The 22,430-nt window shown below is 50.3% G+C and overlaps 8 protein-coding genes across 8 annotated transcripts; 5 read left to right on the forward strand and 3 right to left on the reverse strand.

The window, feature by feature from the left end:
* Positions 1–1,137: 1,137 nt before the first annotated feature.
* Positions 1,138–2,167, reverse strand: HO173_004877 (uncharacterized protein; the record flags this gene model as incomplete). Its single annotated transcript, XM_037306795.1, has 3 exons — positions 1,138–1,310; positions 1,364–2,065; positions 2,125–2,167. 3 exons carry the CDS (start codon positions 2,165–2,167, stop codon positions 1,138–1,140), a joined length of 918 nt encoding a protein of 305 aa, XP_037166330.1.
* A 934-nt stretch (positions 2,168–3,101) lies between these two features.
* On the forward strand, positions 3,102–3,305 carry HO173_004878 (uncharacterized protein; the record flags this gene model as incomplete). The annotated part of the gene is made up of 1 exon (XM_037306796.1): positions 3,102–3,305. The coding sequence occupies one exon, from the start codon at positions 3,102–3,104 to the stop codon at positions 3,303–3,305; it is 204 nt and encodes a 67-aa protein (XP_037166331.1).
* A 253-nt stretch (positions 3,306–3,558) lies between these two features.
* Positions 3,559–3,720, reverse strand: HO173_004879 (uncharacterized protein; the record flags this gene model as incomplete). The annotated part of the gene is made up of 1 exon (XM_037306797.1): positions 3,559–3,720. The coding sequence occupies one exon, from the start codon at positions 3,718–3,720 to the stop codon at positions 3,559–3,561; it is 162 nt and encodes a 53-aa protein (XP_037166332.1).
* Positions 3,721–5,510: 1,790 nt separating this feature from the next.
* Positions 5,511–7,088, forward strand: HO173_004880 (uncharacterized protein; the record flags this gene model as incomplete). Its single annotated transcript, XM_037306798.1, has 3 exons — positions 5,511–6,329; positions 6,384–6,779; positions 6,924–7,088. The coding sequence occupies 3 exons, from the start codon at positions 5,511–5,513 to the stop codon at positions 7,086–7,088; spliced, it is 1,380 nt and encodes a 459-aa protein (XP_037166333.1).
* Positions 7,089–10,274: 3,186 nt separating this feature from the next.
* On the forward strand, positions 10,275–11,173 carry HO173_004881 (uncharacterized protein; the record flags this gene model as incomplete). The annotated part of the gene is made up of 3 exons (XM_037306799.1): positions 10,275–10,484; positions 10,557–10,694; positions 10,790–11,173. 3 exons carry the CDS (start codon positions 10,275–10,277, stop codon positions 11,171–11,173), a joined length of 732 nt encoding a protein of 243 aa, XP_037166334.1.
* A 1,777-nt stretch (positions 11,174–12,950) lies between these two features.
* Positions 12,951–14,972, reverse strand: HO173_004882 (uncharacterized protein; the record flags this gene model as incomplete). The annotated part of the gene is made up of 2 exons (XM_037306800.1): positions 12,951–14,194; positions 14,882–14,972. 2 exons carry the CDS (start codon positions 14,970–14,972, stop codon positions 12,951–12,953), a joined length of 1,335 nt encoding a protein of 444 aa, XP_037166335.1.
* Positions 14,973–15,611: 639 nt separating this feature from the next.
* HO173_004883 (uncharacterized protein) lies at positions 15,612–18,290 on the forward strand (the record flags this gene model as incomplete). The annotated part of the gene is made up of 4 exons (XM_037306801.1): positions 15,612–15,831; positions 15,959–16,697; positions 16,752–18,043; positions 18,103–18,290. 4 exons carry the CDS (start codon positions 15,612–15,614, stop codon positions 18,288–18,290), a joined length of 2,439 nt encoding a protein of 812 aa, XP_037166336.1.
* A 1,389-nt stretch (positions 18,291–19,679) lies between these two features.
* HO173_004884 (uncharacterized protein) lies at positions 19,680–21,243 on the forward strand (the record flags this gene model as incomplete). Its single annotated transcript, XM_037306802.1, has 5 exons — positions 19,680–19,844; positions 19,897–19,933; positions 19,992–20,077; positions 20,130–20,506; positions 20,589–21,243. 5 exons carry the CDS (start codon positions 19,680–19,682, stop codon positions 21,241–21,243), a joined length of 1,320 nt encoding a protein of 439 aa, XP_037166337.1.
* Positions 21,244–22,430: the final 1,187 nt, after the last annotated feature.

Genomic DNA, 22,430 nt, shown 5'->3' on the forward strand with positions numbered 1-22,430 from the left:
ACTGGGCGACAAGGCATGTGCGAAGCCTGCAGGGACACGTCAGCAGGATGTGCAAGGTGGGTCGAGCGCTAGTACTATGAAACGGTTACGGGAGGCCCTGCCGTGGAGAGAATTGCGAGAGCGGGTAGGTAAAGTAAACAATCAATGGGTGAGTTAGTACTAAGGATTTTCTGCTGCAGAGTTTGAATGCAAAAGACTACAAGATATAATCCTCCATGAAAAGCTTCCAAGGGTGCGACGCGCTGGCATCGTGTGTCGTGATCCCTTGGAGCCGTCAAATCTCCTCCCACGGGCCTAGGCAGCTTTGACTTGTCACATGGCCATCTGCGGGGATAATTCTTGACTGCTGTGTCAGCCGCAGGCAGTAGCGTTTCTGCTCAATGCTTACGGAGGTACCGCAACACTAGTTGGTTCTGTTTGAAGCTTTTGTTGCGGGTGGTTTGATCCTTCGGGGAATTTTTGATTGGAACATAGAACATAAAATGTCCCGGATGCCAGGCCCAGCCCGTCAACATGTCGCGCTACCGTTGATCAAGGCTTTGCGAGGCTTAGAACAGCCGGATTGGTGTCTGGAAACTTGAATGTCATGCTTCCTTGGATGAGTTCCTCCCACAGTCTGCCTTGTCCAGAGAGATCTTGGATTCAGCAGATCCAATCAGACATATTCCTGGCAATAGCATGACTTTGGAACTATTTTAGTCCCAATAGGGTTGGTGGTGGTGGTGGGCCGGAATATTATGTTTCCGAGCCGAAATTTCATGAACCCCCTTCTGCAGGAGGCCTTTCTGAGAATATCTGGAAAGGGTGGGTGAGGGAATTTTGAGCACTGCAATAAGAAACTTCGAAGACTGAAGCCTGGAGCCTGGATCAAGGGATTGAGTCTGAGATTGTTCAATATCAAAACCTCTTCGTCTACTCTTCCCCGTGACTGGATTCTTTAATTAGATTCCGGAGCCGCTAGTATGCCTCATATTGCGATCCTTCCCCTTCTCTACACGGAAAAGCATGTGGACGGTTGTGAACACAGCCAGTCTTTCACGCTCCTACGAGGAGTCTCTCTCTACGCAACCATCCGCTGCTCTTTTTCACAGAGACTTGCCAAAATTGAGCAATGTCGAGCATCCAGGGAATCTGGTCTCAGTAGACCAGTCGGACCTTCAACAGATCTTTACCCACAATATTATCCTTCTTGGCCTCGAGTTCGAGCATATCCCACGTGCAGTTGATGTATCTTCCTCGCAGCCAGTCTCGTCGCTCCGAGGTGAGGTAGACAAGAGTATCCGCGCTGATGTCAGGGGTCTCCGTGAAGACTTGAGCAGGATTAGAACCAAAGTCCTCATCACGAACAATGAGGCAAAACTACCTAGTTTTTCTTGTTCATTCAAATTTTCCGGCCCTCCCATGATGTCCGTCGGACAGTTGCCGGGGTGGATGGAGAAACAGATGACTCCCTCTGCGGCGTACTCGGCATTCAGGAGCTGGGCAAATCTCATCACGCCCACTTTGGACGTTTGATATGCGCTCAACATCGGGTTCACCAGATGCGCGGCGACACTAGTGACGTGGATCAGGTACTTAGGGCCTCCCGCTTTCAGCAGCAAGGGCAGAAAGGAGCGCGAGACGAGATACGGCCCGTAGAGATTCACGTCCAGGACCCGCCGCCATTCATCGGGATCTGAGTCTACCACCAGACCGAATTTGCCCAGAATGCCCGCGTTGCTCACCACCACGTCGCAGTGGCCAAACTCGCGTTCGACGGTACTCGCTGCCTGTTCAACACTCTGCCGATCCGCCACGTCAAGCTGGACCGGAAGGAACTTGGGAGGACCTCGATTGGCAGATACGGCGGCCAACCGGATGTCGTTCGCTAGGGACGACAGGTCAGACCGGGCTCCAACGGCGATGGATGAAGCGCCCGCCTTCGTGAAAGCCAGCGCCATCGCGCGGCCGAGACCTCTGGATCCGCCGCTGATGAAGACAACCTTGCCGGACAGGTCGGCTTTGGTAGGATCAATCGCCGGGTAGGTGTCATTGTGTACGTGAACGGTCACGTCGTAATCCTCCCCTATGTCGAACTATCAGTGGACAAAGAACGTCGCAAGAGAGAGAAAGAAATGTAGCGACCAGGTCCCTCTAGAATGTTCGGTGTCCCTTTTGGAGGCGGCATGGTGTCTTCAAGCGCACTTCCTGTGAAAAAATAATTATCCACCGTAGAGTACTCTGCTGCCTTTGTGGGTTCGAGTTCATAAAGTCAGTGTCATTGCTCCACCAAGAAAATTTGTAAGTCTGATGACAGGAGACATGTATGAAAGGCGTCATCAGGACTCACAACAAATGTCGTGGTCGTAAGAAAGTCCGTAGAGAAAGTCCGCGGAAAAGCATCGAGCTTCTGTCTTCCCAGCTTTGGCCTCTCCCTCTCTTGGATTTAGTCTATTTTGCTTCCACTTTTATCCTGTCTGCTTCAGCATTTCTTGCTCCAATCTTTCCTATCTCTCATGTTCTGATCTTGCGAGCCTTTCTCTTCTGTTTCCGTTCCAAGGCCCGTGGACCCGAGCCGGCATCCTCGTCCCGCTAATTTACGTTACGTTGCCAGTCTTCTGTGTTAGCTTCCAAAGCTCCACCGTCTAACAAGCTGGCCTTCGAGCCGGAACGCCCTCACTGATCCGCTGTTTGCTGGTCCTCACATAAGCTTTCCTCGCAGACCTGCTCGGGGTACGTGCCGAGGCATTCATCGTTCGATGAATTTAACGTCGTTCCTCCTCGTGCTCTTTCATATCCTTGTTGCCGTGACCAGCGGTGCATCCTTCTCGTTGGCAACAGGCCAGTACCTGTTCGTGTTCATTGTATGGGAAACACGCTGTTACGCAGGCAAATATGTATCTATTGTACGTGTTGTTAATATAACGTTGTGTACATGTGGCTCTTAGCATCGTCAAGAGTAGAAGGAACTACGACAATGGTCGAAGACAACAATGTTATGCCCTGTTAAATAGAGGAGAGACCCCTGATGTAACTCATAGCCACAGAACCTCGATGGCCAGGTTTCTCCCCTACGCCCGTCCCAGAACGATGACAGAAGAATGGAATGACATGTTGTAAGTATGGATATGATATACGTAACCCAGCTTGTTCAGCAAGTTGGTTTCATTCCTTTCTCGTCAGCTCCTTTCCGCAAACAAGGTCATTATGACGAGATCGAACGTGGCAACGTGCCAATGCGCCCCAACCTCTGGTACCACGTACTCGTCGATCAAGATCCGGGAATCGCTCGTCAGTGCGGACGACAAGCTGTTGCAGGATTTTGACACAGCTCACGTCGTTCCAGTTATGCCGCACTTTCCGCAGGTAGTAAGAATTTGGCACCTAAATGTTAAAAACCCAGGTCAATTCCACAGGAACCTACTCACTGGCTGAATAGATGTGTCGAACCAAGAGCGTACCTTGAACCGCTTGTTCCTTGGGGTTGTCCTGTGATAGAACGATTATACTGTCAATTGGCAGCACCTACTCAACCGTGTCCGGTAGATCGTCCAGAACAAGTTGTCCGTGCAATCTCGGCTACTTCTGTAGTAGCTGGAGACGATCAACGCCCCAGCCACCACCAAAATCCACAAAGAACGACTTTTCCGATGGTTGTGGAGTCCCTGCGGGGATCTTCATGGTCTCGCTGTCGAAGAGATCAAATCCCGGGACCCATTCGCTGCTCTGCATGGCGGTCATGACGTTTTGAAAAGAAGTGAACCCTTTCGGTTGTCTTTGCAGCCTTTCAAAGTACGGAAGGTCGGTATTCAAGGCTTTCCGAAAGGGGGTTTTTGTGAGGCTGGTGATTGCTTGTACTCTGTTTCCTCGAGAGAATTTGGAAGCTCATGGAGGGCAGAATCGTTGACATTGAATCTGTATGTTTGCAAGAAGTCATGTTAATCATGCACCTAGTGGCTATCAGACTATGCTTTCAACTCACGCGCGGTAGATGCCATGTTCTATCTGAGGTCTCCCAATTAGATGTGTAAGCTTGCTCGCTGCGAATTGATCTTGATCAACTTCGGTGATCTGGTCTACTCCGGCCATGTAACGGAGAATTCTGCCTTTGATATATGGTTTGGTATCATTGAGTGTGATATGATGACTAATTCATCATTCGCAAATGAACATACATAATAATTCCGGAGCTGCACCGGCCTCTTTCGATAGGTCTTCGATGCTCAAAGGACCATTGTTCTTGGTTGCCAGCATACTGAACAATCCTAGATCGGCTGCGACAACGGCGATCACCATTTCAAGATTCTGCCAAAGACCAGATGTGATCAGAAGTGGACATGAAAGATAACTGATAGAGAGTCAATATATACAGGCACAGATTATTACTCTCAGAGCTGAGCGTTCTCATCGAGGTATCGATAGGGGGTTTCGAGATGCAACAAAAGCTGCGGAAGGGTATCTTGTATCTTGAGGCGCTCCACGTCATCCGACGTGTTGGCTGAGTCTTGAATCTGAGGCACAATGAAATCCACATTTTTGATCAAATTTCTCAGGTAAAGGTTGTAATTCCAAACGTTCAGTGGGTACCGCTTTTATCTGGAGATCTGGACGACCTAAGCTTGAGACATCAATAAATTGATCTCGAAGTTTTGTGTCATGACTTGCTTTCTTCTCTTCCGCGCAATTTTCTCTTTCTTTGTGATACGGCTTCAGGTAACCATATAATAATTCATTAGTATACAATTTCGTTTACCAAGACGAAATTTCTTGGCAACGAGCGGGCATTGAGAAGAAAAAGACATTTGTATATTATTGGCAATGCTAGTCTTAGGACTCAATATGTCCTTCGAGTTGGATAGTTTGGACGCCAGATGAAGAAGGATCTTTCGCTAGCAGCATTCTGTGGATAAGGGGGAGCCCGAAGGCAGATTGTCTGGGCGATTAGGCACCAGGCATCGTTGTGGTCGTCGGCGGGAGCTTTCTCAAGTGATTGCACATTCTGCTTGACGGGTAGAGGACATACATAACGACTTTCAACTCGAGGTTCCTGTCGATCCTACCTCGGTTCATAGCCAGCGCCGGTCTCTTGCAGTATGAGAGTTCCGGCTCCGGGGATACGATGGAATAAGACTAACCAGGTATATTGGGATCAAGGTGATCATTTCGTCGCCTCGGTAGTACCATTTGGGAGACAGGAAGGCTTTGTTGAATACAGTGCGGATTCATTCTGGCTTTTGACAGTTTTTGTCCCGTCCAAGTACTTGGAAGAACAGGTGAGAACGGCATTTTTGCCTCTATGACAATTGTTCCTGTGCTCCATGATCCGGGCTCACTTCACTGAAGGAGCAGGACGCTTTTGTACGAATTGACTCTTCTCATGTACATGACAGGTTCAGCGTCAACACCCATATGCCTCACTTTAAAGATGTGTTGAGCTTGCGGGACCTAGCCACTATGAAGCTTCTCAGTAACCAACTTCATGTCACGAAAGTACATCATTCTCTCCATCCATCTTGCCTACTCTCGCACCAATGTGGTCAAAAGATCACATGGACTGGCTTCCAGGACTTGGAAGCCCATCTCACAGTGGTTCCAACGCGGTTTCCACTCCTCGCGCAGCGCTTGAGACCAGCCTCAACACACAAACAGCGGATTCAAAAGTCGATGAAGTGCAATACTCCATCGTCTGCGACGACTGTGGTAAACATTTCTGGAGTCGTTCCAAAGCAAACTCTCATGCCGCGCTGACAGCACACGTCCTTCACGAGGAGATTGAATCGCCCACCGTTTCAAATTCTCCTGCTGCCACTCCGGCGTCTGCTCCAGAAACGACCACGCCTTTTACTCCTGCTATAAAAGTGGAGGCCAGCCCAAACACAGACACTCCCGGCCAAGAAGAACGCGAAGGCAGCGGAGACGGTAAATATTCCGTGTGCTTTGGCTGTGGCAGACACTTCGGGAGCCATGAGGCAGCCTATAATCACGCCAAAGCAGAACACATGCAGGACACAGAATTGGTGCCTTCGAGCGCTCCTGATGGGTCTCCTACCTTTGCTGCTGTCGGTCCTGCGGTACCTCCTACATCCCCTGCTGCCAATCCTAGCATACATCCAAGCTCCCTTTACCAAATAACTGGTCCCGACACCACTTCTCTTGCTGCCAATGGAGGCATAATCCCGACATCGCTGTACTGGGCTACCGAACAAACGCCCGATTATGCAATTTCTCCTACTTCTCCTGTTTACAACCGAGGCGTAAGTCCAACTCTCATGTACAGGATCGCGGGTCCAACTAGCGACCATGCAATGGCCCTACTGCGGAAAGAGATTGCTCGTCCTCCGGTGCCAAATGTGAGTCTATGAGGCCGTATGTCGACTAAAAAGGTCTCCTGCTGACGTTCTTAGCCTGAGTCTCGGGCTTCTCATTCTGAGGATGACGATAGTCTTCGCCGCTCTTCGGGACTCTCTCCGAGCCCAACCGCATCCGATTCGCCTTCAACACAAGATCTTCCACGCTCCGTGAACACAGGCACTCAGACGTTTTTTACTCCTACCACAACCATTCCACCATCTCCGAGCTCCAGCTGCGCAACACTAGAACACCCGCAGGTGATCTTCCCTCCCGAGCTTTCCGATCGCATCTTCTTCATAGTAACCCCCTCTGGCAATCGCAAAGGTCCCAGCTTCATCATGGGCCTGGCTGAAGCACAAATTGCCGTGACATTCCGCACTGGCGTACGTGGTCGACTGGGGTTTCAGGGCGAGCAGGTCGGCTTACGGGAAATCGTTGCCCGTGTTCCAGTAAGCAACTTCCCCAATCACCTCTTCCCTCCCTACGTTGATGTGAACCGCAAGACACGTTGCTGGGGTACATCAACTCCTGCAGCTGTCTTCTGACTCGGTTCTCGAGCTTGAAAATGAGCTTTCTGACTGGAGTACTTACAGTGGCTTCCTGTACCTGTATATGCGGACACTAATGAGGACCACTATCACCTGCTCATGGTAGTCAAATTCTGGCCAGAATGGCAAAAGACAAATGGGAATACGTCTTGCCACATACTTGTCACTCTTGAGGACGAGAAAGAGGACAAAGAAGAAGGCGAGCAATAGAAAAAAGAACCAGGCAAGGCGGAGGACTGATGGCCGCGGCGCTTTGGAGACAGGTGCCCCCGGACTGGAGAGCTTGATGGAAGGAGTCTTGGGGGCAACGGTGCACTTGCGTCTATGTATGTCCGATTGACAAAGCACACATGATACCGATCACTCTACAAGAATTTTTAGAATCATGCTCGTTTCCGCGCAGTGGTCTTTGGCAAGCTCGAAATTAAAGGCGAGAACGCACGTACTCAGGACATCCTTTTTCACAAGAGGGGGATATCGAAACGGTCTGCAGTGAGCGGCGAGTCTAGGCATCGTGCCATGCTGATGGACGTCAAGTATTGGATCGGTTGGAAGGAAGCATACGGCTTGTGCAATGTGTATGTTGGCATCGAAAGAAGCTCGTGGTGACGGGATTGGACTGCCGTTGCTAGAAGTCGAAGTCATCCATAACGGCTTCTGTACCCTGCCTTGAAGTAAATAGAGAAAATGCGGAAAAGCGATCTGGGACCGTAGGATACGTGCTTTACGATCGAATTCTGACCGTCTCGATACCTTTGCTACGGAAGAATTGAATTTCTCGAGACAATCTTGAGCACAAGGTTCAATATAGGCTCACTCGATTTCAGACATCAGATAGCGTCACAGCAGATCGGCATTGTAATCGTTTGAAGCTCTATAGTTACTAGCAATCGAGCTGTCCTGTACTGAGCTGGAGAATACTCCACCCTGATCTTGGCCACGACTCTACATGAGGCATCCTGCTGTTGTTGACGTCTCGAGAAGGACAGCTACAAAAAAAGGATTGTCTAAAGTAAACGGATTCTATTAGCGACAGTCATTGATGAAAGTAGTGAAAGCGGTAATTTGACCTCGCAATCATTGAACCTCATACAAGAAAAGACCACGCTAAGCAAAAGACCACGCTAAACAAAAGACTACACTTTAAAAAAAGACCACGCTAGAGAAAAGACTACACTTTAAAAAAAGACCACGCTAAAGAAAAGACTACACTTTAAAAAAAGACCACGCTAGAGAAAAGACCGGTTGGTACGAATCTCAATGTTTGCGAGGTCCAAGTACCAGAAAACTCCGCTAACCTGATTGGAAAGCTTGCTTTCTCCTGGCTCAAGAATAAAATCACTTCTGTGCCAAGCCTCGCTATAAGACTATTCTGGGAAACTCTTACCTTATTAGGAAGTAACTAAGGATTTAGTAGGTCTTAACTAAGAACATTAAAATTTTCTCTGATTTTCTCCATTTCTCTCTATCTCTATCTCTATCCTTAATATATCTTAATCAATTTTAGATTTTGGCCTCGCATCCTCTACAGCTCGACGTACTGCAAATCGGTATTAAAAGAATTATCAATAATAAAATACCGAGCGCGCTCTCTCATAGTTACACTCTCAAAATCAGCTACGATCTCAGAGAAAAGCTCAAAGTCGATAGCAACGTCGATTACCTTCGTGCGATATCGCATTACAATCTCAACCTCAGCCTACGACACCTCAAAATCTTCCCCAAACTACTCTCGAAGGCATCAATTCTATGCGTATTATCGAGACGCAAATGGATATCTTCAAGCCCAATACTCCAGACCCCGATATCAAACGCCCTACATTCGATATTTACAATACACATCTACGGAAAAATCAAGGTCTCGGCGCTCTGAAACGCGTTTACGGAAAAGCCGAAATAAGTCATTTTCATCTTCAACGAGAGGTTGCCGAGGATTTATGTGATGATCTCGTATATTGAATACGTCTTCAAGAAGAGCGATTCTTACAAGGGCCTATTAGTACCGAATTATAAGACGCCTTAGATTACGTATTTTACGTTATGAAAGCTAAGTGTATAGCGGTCGGTTAGCCTTAAATTAAGGATGAACTTGAGACTTTGTTATGTACGGCGATTCGGCGTGGAGATCTTAAGACTATTTATAAGCAACTTCGGTTTATAATTAATGATCGTTGTAAGGAATTTCTTTAGAGGGATTATAGTTATGATCTTGACGAAGCGGACAACCCGATACCGATCTCAAAATGGGCTTTATGTAAATAATTTCGAGCTTGCGAGGACGGCCCCTCCGGCAGGAGCCCTCGGAGAGCCCCCGGAGGGTAGGGGGGTTTAGGGGGTCTCCCCTTAATAGAATTGGTACTATGCAGTAGTAATCTTCTCAGTCTTCTCAGTCTTCTCACATCCTCGGCAAGTTTTCCACTACTGGGTAGCCCCGCGCCCCAGCACATATTTTTATTAGCGGGCCGCCTTTTGTGTTCAATCTTTGGACAAAACCTGAAAAAGGTTAGCGGCAACTTGTCGTCGAAAGGTCATCCACCTGCTCAACGCCGCAGACGCCAAATGCCGAACTTCATACCATCGCCAGGTAACGACCCACACATGGTCATCAAATCCAATTAAATCTGACAGGTCGGCACCATGCCTGCGGGAATACCGATCACCGAGTGCCTGCGAGGACTCGGTTTGCTTGCGCCGGGTCCCAAACCGACCAAGTGTCGATGGACAGCTTTGGCGAAGACAGTTTATGGACACATCGCTGGGCTTATCCCATCGTCTGGCGACTTGCAGGTAAAATGTCTTGGCACCAACCACCAAAAATCTATTTACATGGTATGGCCTTCAAATGCTCCTTCAAATAAGCAATCTGATTAAAGATCGCTATTCCACATAGCTTACAGCCATATACACCTCTTGGGGTCTGCTGGGGCCGTTTTCTTTAACCCTTATCTGGTATTCTGACGGTGTTAATAGATAATTCCAATAGTGGCTTCCTGATCTTTGACTATGGCTGTGGGGACGTCCTTTGGGACTGTCGTAGGCTTTGGATCCTTTTTCACGTGATCAGATCATTTGACACCTTATTGCGAGGCATTTTTATTAGTTTTCTAGGCTATTTGGCTTTCATCCGATGTCTGATAGACGCGTTGTTTTGGTGGTTCGTGTGGTGAGGCCGGTAGGGCTGAACCCTATTTACCATCGCTGGGCTTATAGACTCCATCGAAGAAGAAGATCGTGCTAATGGTCATGCCAAGAGCCTGAACGAACGGATCGAGGACGGAACAATTGAGTGGGTAGACAAGTACGGCGATCTCTGGACACTCAAGAACCGTGGCAGCCTCTTCCCTAACGCACCAACGTATCCCACCGAGAAGTCAATGTACGTACTCATCCGGAGTCATGAATAGTACGAAAGCACGCGATCGCTCATCATTTACCAGCATGGCCTCTTGGGTTGAGCAACTCGTACGGAATAAGCTAGATCGCGCCGACTCAAACAAGAAACATAATGGGGCAAAAAGTCTTCTGGACGGTAACCCCAACGACGACAATCAAGCTCAAGGCGTTACGAACGAGGGCCCCGTATCTAGCACGCAAGACGTCGAAAAGGTGATATTCCCGCACGATCTGAGGCTCAGAATGGTTTGTATCGCATGGACTGACGAGAAGGTTTGGGAATAGACCTCAGAAGCAAGCGATGAAGCTAGCGAACGCGCGGCTTTTCCAGAAAGTTCGAGCCACGATGAGGAAGCAACGGGCTTCAATCAAAGTCTGGCGCCCCACATAGTTCCAGCAATTCCAGCAGCTGCGCAATTTTCAGTCCGGCGCCTACGCTACAAGCATCGGACTTCAACGCTATTACCGCAAACCGGAGTCCCAAACCCCATCCAACCCAGGCCGATAGACCATTCCAGGACCCTCATCCAGATTTTTCGCCCCAGAACTTCTTCACATCTTTAACATATCCCCCCATCGCTTTCCCCGAACCAATGTTCTCGCGAATTATCTTCCTCGTTCGGCCTCCAGGAGACTACAACCGATCTGCCGGACGCATCATGGGTCTTGCTGAGGCGCAGGACTTTGTGAACTTTCGTGCTGGCACGCTCGAAAGACTCGAGGCTATTGGTGAAAGCATCGGCTCAAAGAGGTTGGTTGCTAAGCTGGAATGGCTGCCTGTACCGGTTCTGATGCAGAATAGTCATGACCATCACTTCTTGCTTGAGGCGATAAAGACATGGTCAGAGTGGAAGAGACCAAGTTTGTGCGTCGTCTATATCAGTCTTGAAGACGAGGCTTAAGAGTCAAAAGCACTCATGCTTATGCTTCTTGTGCGTTATGCTGAGTCAAAGACAGCAAGATGGATGCGACTTGATGGGCGGTGGAATGTCTAAATCACCCGCATGCCCTGGTAGAGGCCAAAGGCATTTCAATTGGAACAATCCCAGCTGAGATGATCCCTGACTTGGCTGGAAAAGTCACGACTTTTTAAGCTGGCGTTCGAAGGCGCTATGTCGCTTATTGCAGTCATACCCGCGGCTATTTAGCGTGTGCAAATATGATCGGAAAGCTTGGCGTTTTCGCTTGTGTATGTACACTTGGCATTCTCAGTTCCAATCACATGGCAGCGCATGCTAAGTCATGGTAGTCAAAGTTGCCTACAAAAGATGTACGATGATTGCACTCGACGGGATAATATAGTCATTCGTTGTCGAGCACCCATAGGATGACGGTGTTCTATCGCAGTGTATCATGTGGTTGGTTGGGAAGTAGTGATGCAAGAATCGGGAGGGTTTTTCCTGTGAAGCGAGAACCTTGCTGAATTGCCCGTTGCATGAACTTAGATAGATGACGTGGAAGAAAAATCGTCGTCAAGAAGGATGGGAAGTCTATCGATCAGGTCTAAGTCGTGATATGTCGGGAATTCTTGAGCGGTCTCTGGGAAATGTGATTTGAGGTCGTCTAACACTTGCTCGGTCATCTTCGTTGCTGGTCGATCCTGGAAATTTGGCAGCACAGACGCAGAGTTCTCGATTATAATTTCATGAATGAAATTGATGAACTCCTTATCTCATATTGAACGACACTGTGCTGTTCTCCCAATCCATGCTGCGTGACCCTGTTGGGATGGATCCTGATATTGTTGTTAGATAGAATATGCAAGGGAAAGGCCAGTCTCAAGTAACAATCCTTGGCGCTCCGTCCAGATGCTACTTTCACCTCACGAATATATAGACTACTCATAGCTCAATCATAGCTAACCCTCCTTTGATCGACATCTTAGACGCCACTAAATACCAAGAGTTGAAGACGACGTAACCAAGTCCGGCCGGCTCCAAATGCCTAAAGCATACCGCACGCCGCTCCAAATATCCAAACTCTGTCCACAATTGACAGCCTCCCGTAAGAGGATAGAGGAGAAGTTGTGCATAAAGGAGAAGATTAACCCAGCGAGGATTCCAGGTGAGAGAATGAGTCAGAAGACATGGATAGAGGGAACCTCGAGGATATGAAGTACCACTGCGGCAACAAAGTATAGTGATTCCTATTCGCGAATAATCATTCGGAGACCATGCCTGCGGATTGCACTGTGGGACCTGGATCGGAATCTGACAGTTTTTGCCTGCCAAATTATCCCTCTATTCATGACTCCCTATCCGTTCTCTTACATGTGAGGTGGGAATCGAAAAGTAGTCTTCTTTTAGTACTCTTGGATAGGAACAGTCACTAATGTTCTGATCAATAGCCACAAACGTATGCAAAAGTGACAACATGTGTACTCTGAGGGCTGAGACTCAGAATTGTCTGAGATTCAGCACTGAGTTTCAATTTATTCCATATTTACACGTGACTCTAGATACATGGTCCGACTCTCCTTCACATAGTCTCTGGTAAGACTCTATATACATTAAAACCCAGCGCCTTCCTCCACACAACCATTGCAATAGCAAGACAACCCAAGTCTCGACGCCCCCTTCCGATTCTCAAGCACATTCCAGATCCTGAGAATAATCATCGACTCTAAAGCTTCTCTACTCCTGCACAGGCACGCAACAAAGCAAATAGCGGTGATACGGTTCAAGTATCGCTCCCATGACCGATGAACGGCGACCTGCCAAATTCACGGATCTGGTTTACCCCGAACCTGACGCCTTTCTTGGCTAGTGCTAGGTTCCTTGTGACAGGAACAGCCCTCGGACCGTGCTCGTCCTCCTTTTCAAACATGCCATGGGCCATGTTCGCGGTTCCCGTGACTGCGGGACGCTTCAGGATAGACGTAGGCTGACCCCGGTGTGCTCGGGCGGGTGCTTCTGGAGGTGGCGAGTAGCTTGCTGGCGACGCAAGAGAGGTGTCGGTAGATCCTAAACCAGTTCGGAACGGTTCTTGGTTCTTGCGCCGCAATTGCTCGTATATTTTCCACAGCTCTGGGGTACTGGGACGATAGCCAGCCGGGATACTCTTAAGGCCAAGTCCGGAGCCGTCGCCCTTACTAGAGAGCATAGTGCTCTCAGTAAATCTCGCGTAGTACTCCTCAGTTTCTTTGACGAACTCCTCCCAAGATGGAACGCCGTCGGCAGGTGGCCATGCCTGTGCAGTCCTTTGGGGTGTTGGCAGTAGAAACTCCGTTCGGAGACGATTCCTCCTGATCCACCTACGAAAGTAATAGACCAGCGCTACGGTGATAGCAATTCCTGCCACCGCCCCAACCACAGCAGCGGCAACAGTGACAGCTGGTTTTGACGTCTGGGATGTAGCACCGATGGGAGATGGTGCTATAGTAGGGGCGGTCGTTGTGGATCTAGGAGTCTGCACTGCTGCCGGTTGATATGTCGTCAGCGTTCCGTTCGAGTATATGCTTATTCTGTTGGTAGCACCGCAGTACTGGGCCTGATTGCCACTACAAGGCAAGTTGCAGTCAGAGTCGAATGGTGCGAGAGTACCGCCATTGTAGATAACATTTCCGCAAAAACACTGGTGGCGGAATTCCAAGCCTGAAACAGAGTAGCCAATCTGAGAGCAAGACCTGACGCATGACTGGATAGTAAGATTTGAGTTTGCAGGTTGCTCAATAGGAAGCACGCGTGCTTCGGAATAGTCGATGTAGCACCCTTTATACGCCCATCCCACGGGAAGGTCGTCCGCTGTCATAGAAGGTAGAGCTATCGGTGCTTGGGCAGTGTAAGGCACCGGTGCAAGGGTCACACCGCTTGTAGGTTGATTCGTCTGAGCCAGTACAGCTGTGGTGTATCCTGATTGGTCGATGAGATAGGTTGTCTGCTCGAGCCATGACGCAGTGGCAGGGACGGACCCTATGTCGACGACTACTATTTGGGAGTCAGAGTATATGGTGTTGGTGACCATGTCCGCAACTATGGCTGGTCAGATAGGGATGGCTGTTGGAATGCTCATTCTCAAGTAGTTAGTGAAGATGATCGGGATTGATGGAAAAGGAAGACAAGCAGAGAGGGAATAGTGAAGTCCCAGAGGGGCGGGCTATCCCCAGCTGGCTTGTGCAACCCGTGCGCACGGATGAAGAAAGACATGCCAAGGCTCAGTGAAGGTGACATGAAAAGTGCTCTTAGTGAAAAGGAATATCTCCTCTAATTCTGTCTACGATAGGGCTGTATGGTCACTATGTAGTGAATGTCTTGTCTTATGCAAAATGATTTTCCAGACTTCTGGTGTTTCTCTGGGAAGCTCTTGGAAGACAAGGAAGCGTAGCAGCAATACCAGTAACATGATAGACTCGTCGAAAGAAGCACAGAGACAGATAGATTTCTCTTTGTCACTGTAGCAAGTAAGGCAAAGATGGTGGTCCGGTGCGTAGATTGGAAAGGTACACGGCAGCAGTATGGTTGCTTAGCGGAGTTATTTCTGATGAGACAAACATGCGACATCACTGGCGCCCACTAGGCCAATAAAGCCAGATGATGATGATGATGATGCATTAAATCATAAAGTAGAATCATTGATTCATTGGTTCTGTAGTTCCGGTTCGGAGGCAAAACATCCAATCCAATTCGCTACGGGATTCCGTATGTTTCGGCCGCAGCATGCCGTGTGCTCCTGGTCAGCTGGGCAGTCGGCCGTTGGTCCCATATTGTGGGGTAGGTAAGCGAAATGCACTTCGTTCCTTTGGGATCAATTGGAGATCTTTGATGATTACTATGATTCTTACAGGAGTCCTTAATTGTTACTCAGAAGATAATTGGGACAAAGGCAGCAAGACGTTCGACTTGGTTGACATGAGTGGGGGTTTTGGCGCTGGTGCCGCCAACAGCGGGGTCTCTTTCTCTGACCGCCAAGCATCCTTCCAAAATTAAAATGCGCCCTCCCATTGAACCTTGTGACTTGAATAGAGCAATTCATACGTGGGATCTGGCGTCTTCTCTGTCAGCGTTATAACATGCCTCTCCCTCCCCGTGTCCATTGCGCCTGCCAACACTGGACTCCCAACCATGGTTGGATCCCCCCATGACGGTCACCCTAGTCACAATCTTCCTTCGACCATATCTACATAATAATAACATTCTTTGTCCCCAATATTTATTTTTACTCATCACCTACAACCGCTCTTCCGAAAGCCTACATTGGCTCTAGATGCTTTGAGAGGCAGCTGGACTGCCCCCTGCATTGAACATCTCCCAAAGCCTTCCTCAAGCACCCTCTCCTACAGCTCCCAATCTTTCCTTCCACTCAGCTCGCCCTCCTCCTTAGTCTCGAGGCTACATACCGATCATGGCGTCAAAGGAGCAGCTGAGCGGTCTCTCTCTCCGACCATCAGAGTCCGTCCCAGGTGATCAGGCCGAGGCCAAAACTCCATTTTGGAAGCGAATGTTGGGCGGCCAAGAACCGGCGAGCTCCGGGAGCTCGGTTGATCAAGAGGATGGAAACAAGGGCAAGCCAGAGAAATGGAGCATGGGGGTCCTCAACGACAGACAAACCGATGAGGTGCCAGGTACGTTTTGAGCGCAATGCTACCCAGGTCCACTGCGCGTAGCCTGTTGCGCAACAACATCAGGGAATTCGCCATGGACCGTAGGTTTATCCGCGGCTGGCAGTAGGCTGACCCAATGCTTCTCCAGGCTCCATTCTCCTCATGTCCAATACCAAGCACAACGAGCCTTTGGGTCTGCGCAACGCACCAGCGAGAACATCCGCCTCCTCTTTACCTTCGCCATTTCCTCCGAGCTCAGGATCTGGAAGCGCAAGACCCTCCTCCCGCAGGCAACTTTCAGGCCATTCTGTGGAGGAGAAGAAAAAGACCAAAGATGGCAAAATCATACTAGAACCGCAGCCCGAGGAATCAATGAACGATCCTCTGAATTGGCCGAGCTGGAGACGAGATGTTGCTCTGCTTTCTCTTGGCTTCTACTGCATGCTTGGCGGCGGTATGACACCGGTCCTCGCCGCTGGCTTCAAAGAGGTTGCAGCTACATACGACGTCTCTATTCCACAGGTCGCCCTTACCACTGGTCTGTACATGATGGGGCTAGGTGTGGGCTCGGTAGTTTTCTCGCCTACGGCGATCCTGTTTGGCAAACGCCCGGTCTACCTCGTGGGCATCGTCTTGTTCATCGTGAGCGCGGTTTGGTGCGCAGTATCACCAAACTACGCATCGCTAGTCGTCGCTAGGGTATTCATGGGGCTAGCAGTAAGCCCAGTCGAATGTCTTCCATCGGCTACCATTGCTGAGATTTTCTACCTACACGAGCGGGCCTATCGACTTGGGATATACACATTGCTCCTCTTGAGTGGCAAGAATCTAATACCACTAGTTAGTGCGGCTATCATCCAAGGCTTGTCTTGGCGCTGGGTTTTCTGGTAAGCAATCCATGGTCTCAGCCAAAGAAGGTCCAAAAAGCTGACAGATACTAGGATAGTCGCCATGGTCGTTGGATTTTGCTTTGTGCTCATGTTCTTGTTTGTGCCGGAGACCTTCTGGGATCGGACACCGCGGCCACGTTCAAGAACCCTCAGACCAGGCCTAGCAGGTTTATCGAGAATTTTCCACCATACGAGTAACGCGCAGGACGAGAAAGGTGGGCTGTCTGCTGGTGGCGACGGGCCGTCGGATATGAGAAGACTCGCCATTGGCAACTCAGCATCCGCCGCAGGATCCGGCCGCGCAACGATCGCCGAAAGAAGGCAGCAAAGGAACGCACAGCACGTTGGATTTGCCGATCAAGCTCAAAAAGAGAGCGAAGATTCGTCGGAGAAGGATGACGCAGTCTTGGTCCCGGAGTCAAAACCTCAAGGAGACGAGGACGGGCGAACTTCTCGAAAAGATGATCAGGCCGAGGGCGCCCAGTACGCTGGTGAAGAAGTCCCTCGATCTTTGTCACCAGCGAGTCACAAATTTGCGGCAAGGATTGAGCCTAGAGGCGAAGGGCCCCAAACGCCTGGTCTTCACAACTTCAACTCTCCGTTCTACGTCGCCACTGAGAAGCCAGGTACCGATTATTTGAAGAATGAGCACGAGGGATCTGAAGTCATTCCCGAAACGCCAGGCTCGACCGGGACGAATCGTGAGACAGCGGCAACCAGTGTGGGGTCCTCGGTACGTGGACCTCAACGATACACCACGTACCTCCGAACTCAGCCAGCCAAGACGTACGCGCAGACTCTCAAGCCGTGGAATGGCAAGCTCCGACACGAGAATTGGTTGAAGGTCGCAATTCGCCCTTTCATTCTTTTCGCGTACCCATCCATTCTGTGGAGTACTTTGGTATACTCACTGAGCATTGGCTGGCTGATCGTCCTCTCCGAATCGGTCTCTACGATATTCGAGAACAAGGCAACCTACAACTTTACTCCGCTTCAGGCCGGGTTAGTTTACGTTTCCCCCTTCATAGGCGGCGTGTTGGGGACCGCTGTGGCGGGTAAAGTGAGCGATCTCATTGTGCGCTACATGAGTCGACGCAATGGCGGTGTCTATGAGCCCGAGTTTCGACTGGTCATGGCGATTCCAGTGACAATTGCGACCTGTATTGGCCTGATGGGTTACGGGTGGAGTGCTCAGGAGAGAGACAACTGGATCGTGCCGACTGTGTTCTTTGGCATCATCAGCTTTGGGTGCGCGCTGGGTAGTACCACTTCTATCACTTTTGCGGTGGACAGCTATCGCCAATACGCCGGTGAGGCTCTGGTCACTCTCAATTTTTCGAAGAGTAAGTTGCGTATCTCCGGTGGACAGCATTCAGCGCTTGTGCTAACATTGTTATTTTAGACATCTTCCACGGCCTGGTCTTCTCCTTGTTTTTCAATCGTTGGCTGGATGCCGACGGGATGAAGAACACGTTTGTTGCGATCGGCGGCATTCAGCTGGCTTGCTTGACAACAACAGTGCCGATGTATATTTTTGGCAAGAGGGCACGAATGTGGACGGTGAGGAAGAACTTTATGGAGAAGTTCTAAAGTTATCGTGGATGAAATGAGAGGAGAAGTGAGGATGATGTTGGGCATGTCTATACATAGCAGAGCCCAGAGCGAGGAGTTGGGGGCAGCATTCTGTGTTCTTCGCATGCGAGTATTTTCTTGGGAGGGAGGCACAGCATTTGCGTGAGCGTGATACATTGCATGTTGGGTTCTTAAGCGCACCAGGCCAATTATTCTTAGGTTATGTACTTCGAGGCGTGTTCACTTCAATCTTCTCAAAATGCCGAGTCAATTTCTATGTTCTCGTGCATTGGTCTCCGCGGCAGCCAGCAGACTAGAGGTAGAAGCCTGGAATAGCCCGGACTGATAAACTCTTGGCCTGGGAACAGGAAGTCTGGAAAAAGAGGCACACTCACCCTCTCATGCTCTGATCAATCCGGACCTGTTTCATCCCGCAGACCACCCGCCTGAGTCGTGTTTGAGGCGTCTCTTTTGAGTGAAGGACCAGATACAGAAGGGTGAGCCGCTTCGCCTGCGCCTCATAGCGACATACATCCTGAGTGAAGAAGTTGCATGGAGATTTGAGGGAAGCAATTGTCGAGGCACAACTCTGTCGACGCAGCTCCCTATTCAATTGCTTTACAGATGATGGCTAAGTAGACCAATCGCATTCATATGTTCAGAAGGTTTATGCGTAGCTTTATGCTAATGAACCAGAGGCATGAGTCTGATGTTGTAATGAATTTGGATAAAAGTATAGGGTAGAGTACTCGGTGACTAGAGTAACTTACCTTACTCACTTTTAACTGATTCCATCCATCCTCCGCCTCTGCGGCGCGACCCTAAAATGGACCACGACCACGGTCCAACTTTCGCCCAAATTCGACCCCGCCTTTTTCTTCCTTCACCACTTATTCTGCCTTTTCTCACTGCGCCGGGCAAACACCACATTGCTGCTAATATTCAACGGCCCCAACATAGGTAGAAATGGTGGGAAGATCGCGGACCATGCAGAAACCTTCAATTATGTCCGGCCCTTCTCCTCACATGCTACACCAGCTGCCCTCTCGTTTCATACTTGTCTAGGAGCAGCGAGCGTTACGGCACAGAACATGTACTTTCCTTTCACCCTGCTGCACCACCCAATTGCCGTCTGACCGGCGCTGGATAATCTCAGTCTAAGAGAGCATGATGCATGGAGATCGTTTCTTCATAAATGCTGTCTGCTTGTTTGCGTCTCACAATTCATGTTTAATGGCGCGGTGTTTCCTTTCGTTTTCTTCCTCCCCCCCGTCCTCCCCCCCGTCATACCTTTGAATATTGCTCCGAGTGGCAATTGGGCCGACCCGTACAGCACCGTCAACCCAAGGATCATATACCATTGTTGAGCAGCATCTTATCTACAGGACAGATGAGCAAGGCCACAGAATGACGCCAACTCCATTCTCGCGAGACCCCACAAGGGTCACGCATGTTGTTGTCTTAGCCGTCTTCTCCTTTCTCGCACTCGTTGCGGTCATCTTCAGGTTGTGGGCTCGAAAATTACAACGGAACATATGGGAGGCGAATGACTATCTTGTCATTGTCGGCTTGGTAGGCGTTGCGCCAGACAGGAAGCACATGAAGATCGCCTAACGCATGCCAGATATGGGCGCTGGCATTATCTGTCTTCACAATGCACTGTGAGCATTCGACGTAACTGCTACGCGCGTCTCAAGACTACATACTGATGGCTCGTAGCGAATATATACTGGGACCTGGGAGGCGATGTGACCCAGTACGGGGATCCTGAGGCCATTGGAAGACTAGTTGTGCTTCAATTCAAGGTATCGCCTCTCCTCCGTGACGGTACCCTATTCATTACTAAAGCATCAACAGGCCCTGCTCGTCGGCCAAGTGACCTGGGCAGTCGCCGTTACTTTCATCCGCGCCTCGATCCTCGCCCTCTACATCCGCATATTCCGGACAAAATCTTTCCGCATGACCTGCTATGTGGTCCATGGGATCAACGCAGCGTTCGGCGCCGCCACCATCCTCGGCGCATGTCTCATTTGCCAGCCCATCTCTTTCAATTGGAATCACTCAATAGCAGGTGGCCATTGCGGAGATCAAAAATCGCTGGATCTATTCATTGGGATCTTCAATTTGCTCGTGGACGTGACCGTGGTAGTGCTGCCGATGCCCGTGCTATGGGGTTTGCAAATGGCTGTGGGCAAGAAGTGGACGTTGAGCGGCATGTTTGGTTTGGGCATCATGTATGTCCAACTTCCCTTCGTCCGCCTCGCACAATTCCTTAATACCCCTATCCGCGAAACCTCGTCCTAACGAAGGATGCAGAATCTGCGTCATCACCCTCATAAGGATCGACATCACCACGATGAACCACGGCACCAACGCCCAACAGATATACTCCCTCCTCGCCCTCTTCACCTGCCTCGAAGCCCTCCTCGGCGTCATCAACGCCTGCCTCCCCGTCCTCAAGCCCATCTTCAACAGACTCGGCGACTCCGGCGCCTCCGCCTGGCTCTCGTCCGTCATGTCGGGAACGATCCCCATCTTCATGCGCCCGAGCCAGATGGGCTCGAGATGGACGACCCCCGCGGCGACGACGACGAAGAAGAAGAAGCAGGACTCGGGAACGGGGAAGGAGATGCCGGAGATGCCTCGGTGGCCCGGGGGCCCTGGGGGGCCGGCGACGACGTCCCCGCCGCCCCGGTACGTGGACGGCAAGGCGGCGGACATGATGTTCGCGTCACCCGTGGGCGTGGCGAACATGAGGAGTCCGTCGTCGAGTTCGCCGGTCCGGCCGAGAGGGCCGCCGGTGCCGCCGAAGGAGGACGATTACCGGGCGAGTCCTGCGAAGGACTGGGAGAGAAGGAAAGGTGGCCGGGGCATCCGGGTGCAGAAGGAGTGGGATGTGGAGAGGGGCATCGGCGAGGAGAGTGACAGGCAGCCTTTGGATCCGCGGAGGGATTATAACGCTGGGCAGTGAGGGATGCAGTAATGTGCTACGAGCGTACGGCAGGGCGGCAGCGTGTACATGGGGTTTGCATTGGGTCTACGGGCATGGGATGGGAGGGGGGGGGTTCCCCAATTGTGGATAATCTCTCGCGTCATTCAACAGCGTCGCTGGTGTTTGGTGGGAATTGGACAAATACCCTATCTGAGTTGGATCTCTACATTTAGTATCTTAATACGATGATCTGATCGGAAAATCCCCCACATTTCCCCTCGCTCCCTCGCATTGAACGACAAGGAGCCCTTTCCTTCAAAATGGTGTGTGGCATGCCAGAAATAGCTAGCTCTGCCCCCACGAAACTCCAACTTGCCTCCTGTCTTCCAACATCCCCCCCCACCCCCACTCCTGTGCAAGTTCCTTTCATCTCCTTTTGCCCACTCGGACGGTAACTGTCGTCATCCCAACCTACCTACCGACCATCTTCAGAATGCCGTTGGTATAAAGTTGAAGGGACCGATGTTTAGACCCATCCACAGCGACGCTAAAACGTCGTCATGCGCTTTTTCATCCGTGCGCTCGCCGCGCCTTGCAGCCCTAGCTGCAGGCGTGCTGTATGTAGTTAGAGCAGTATGCACGACGTTCGCTGGACTGATGTACACCTCCCGCGTGGGCCGGAGCGCTAGGAGAAAGGTCCTGGAGCAACGGACTCTGGAAGATGTGCTGTGTGATTCACGAGGGCACACGGTCATTCGGTGTTTGCAACATTGGCCACGGAGCCAGTTTCGCGAGTCTGTGTCATCGTGCTACGTTACGAAGAACAATGATATTTCCGCCATCGTGTTGCTTCAAATGTCTTGGTCCCGTGGCTGTTCTACTTGAGGGAAACGCCTCGCTGTCGCCGCCGAATTGCCATCAAATGTTGGGCGAGGTTGGTCTCTTCCTCCAGAGAAGTGGAACTGTCGACTCAAGAAAGAACTTGGACCGGTCATTCTCTTATCTATGAACCCAGGCTTCAGAGGTACGCGTCGGCCTTCTGTCAACACGATCTCGGAACATGATCTCAACAACGACAATCAAATTCGACGCAGCCAGCATTCTGGAGCAAAATCAGCTAATGAATTAGAGTCCAAGTCGGATGGATTACCTTATCGCCCATGTCATCCGTTGTTCCCCATCCTTATCGCTAACGACCTTCCTATTCGGGCAGTCAGCTCTGACAA

This window comes from Letharia columbiana (genome assembly GCF_014066305.1).
Source record: "Letharia columbiana isolate WasteWater2 chromosome Unknown Sc0000012_s1, whole genome shotgun sequence".
Classification (NCBI taxonomy): Eukaryota; Fungi; Ascomycota; class Lecanoromycetes; order Lecanorales; family Parmeliaceae; genus Letharia; species Letharia columbiana.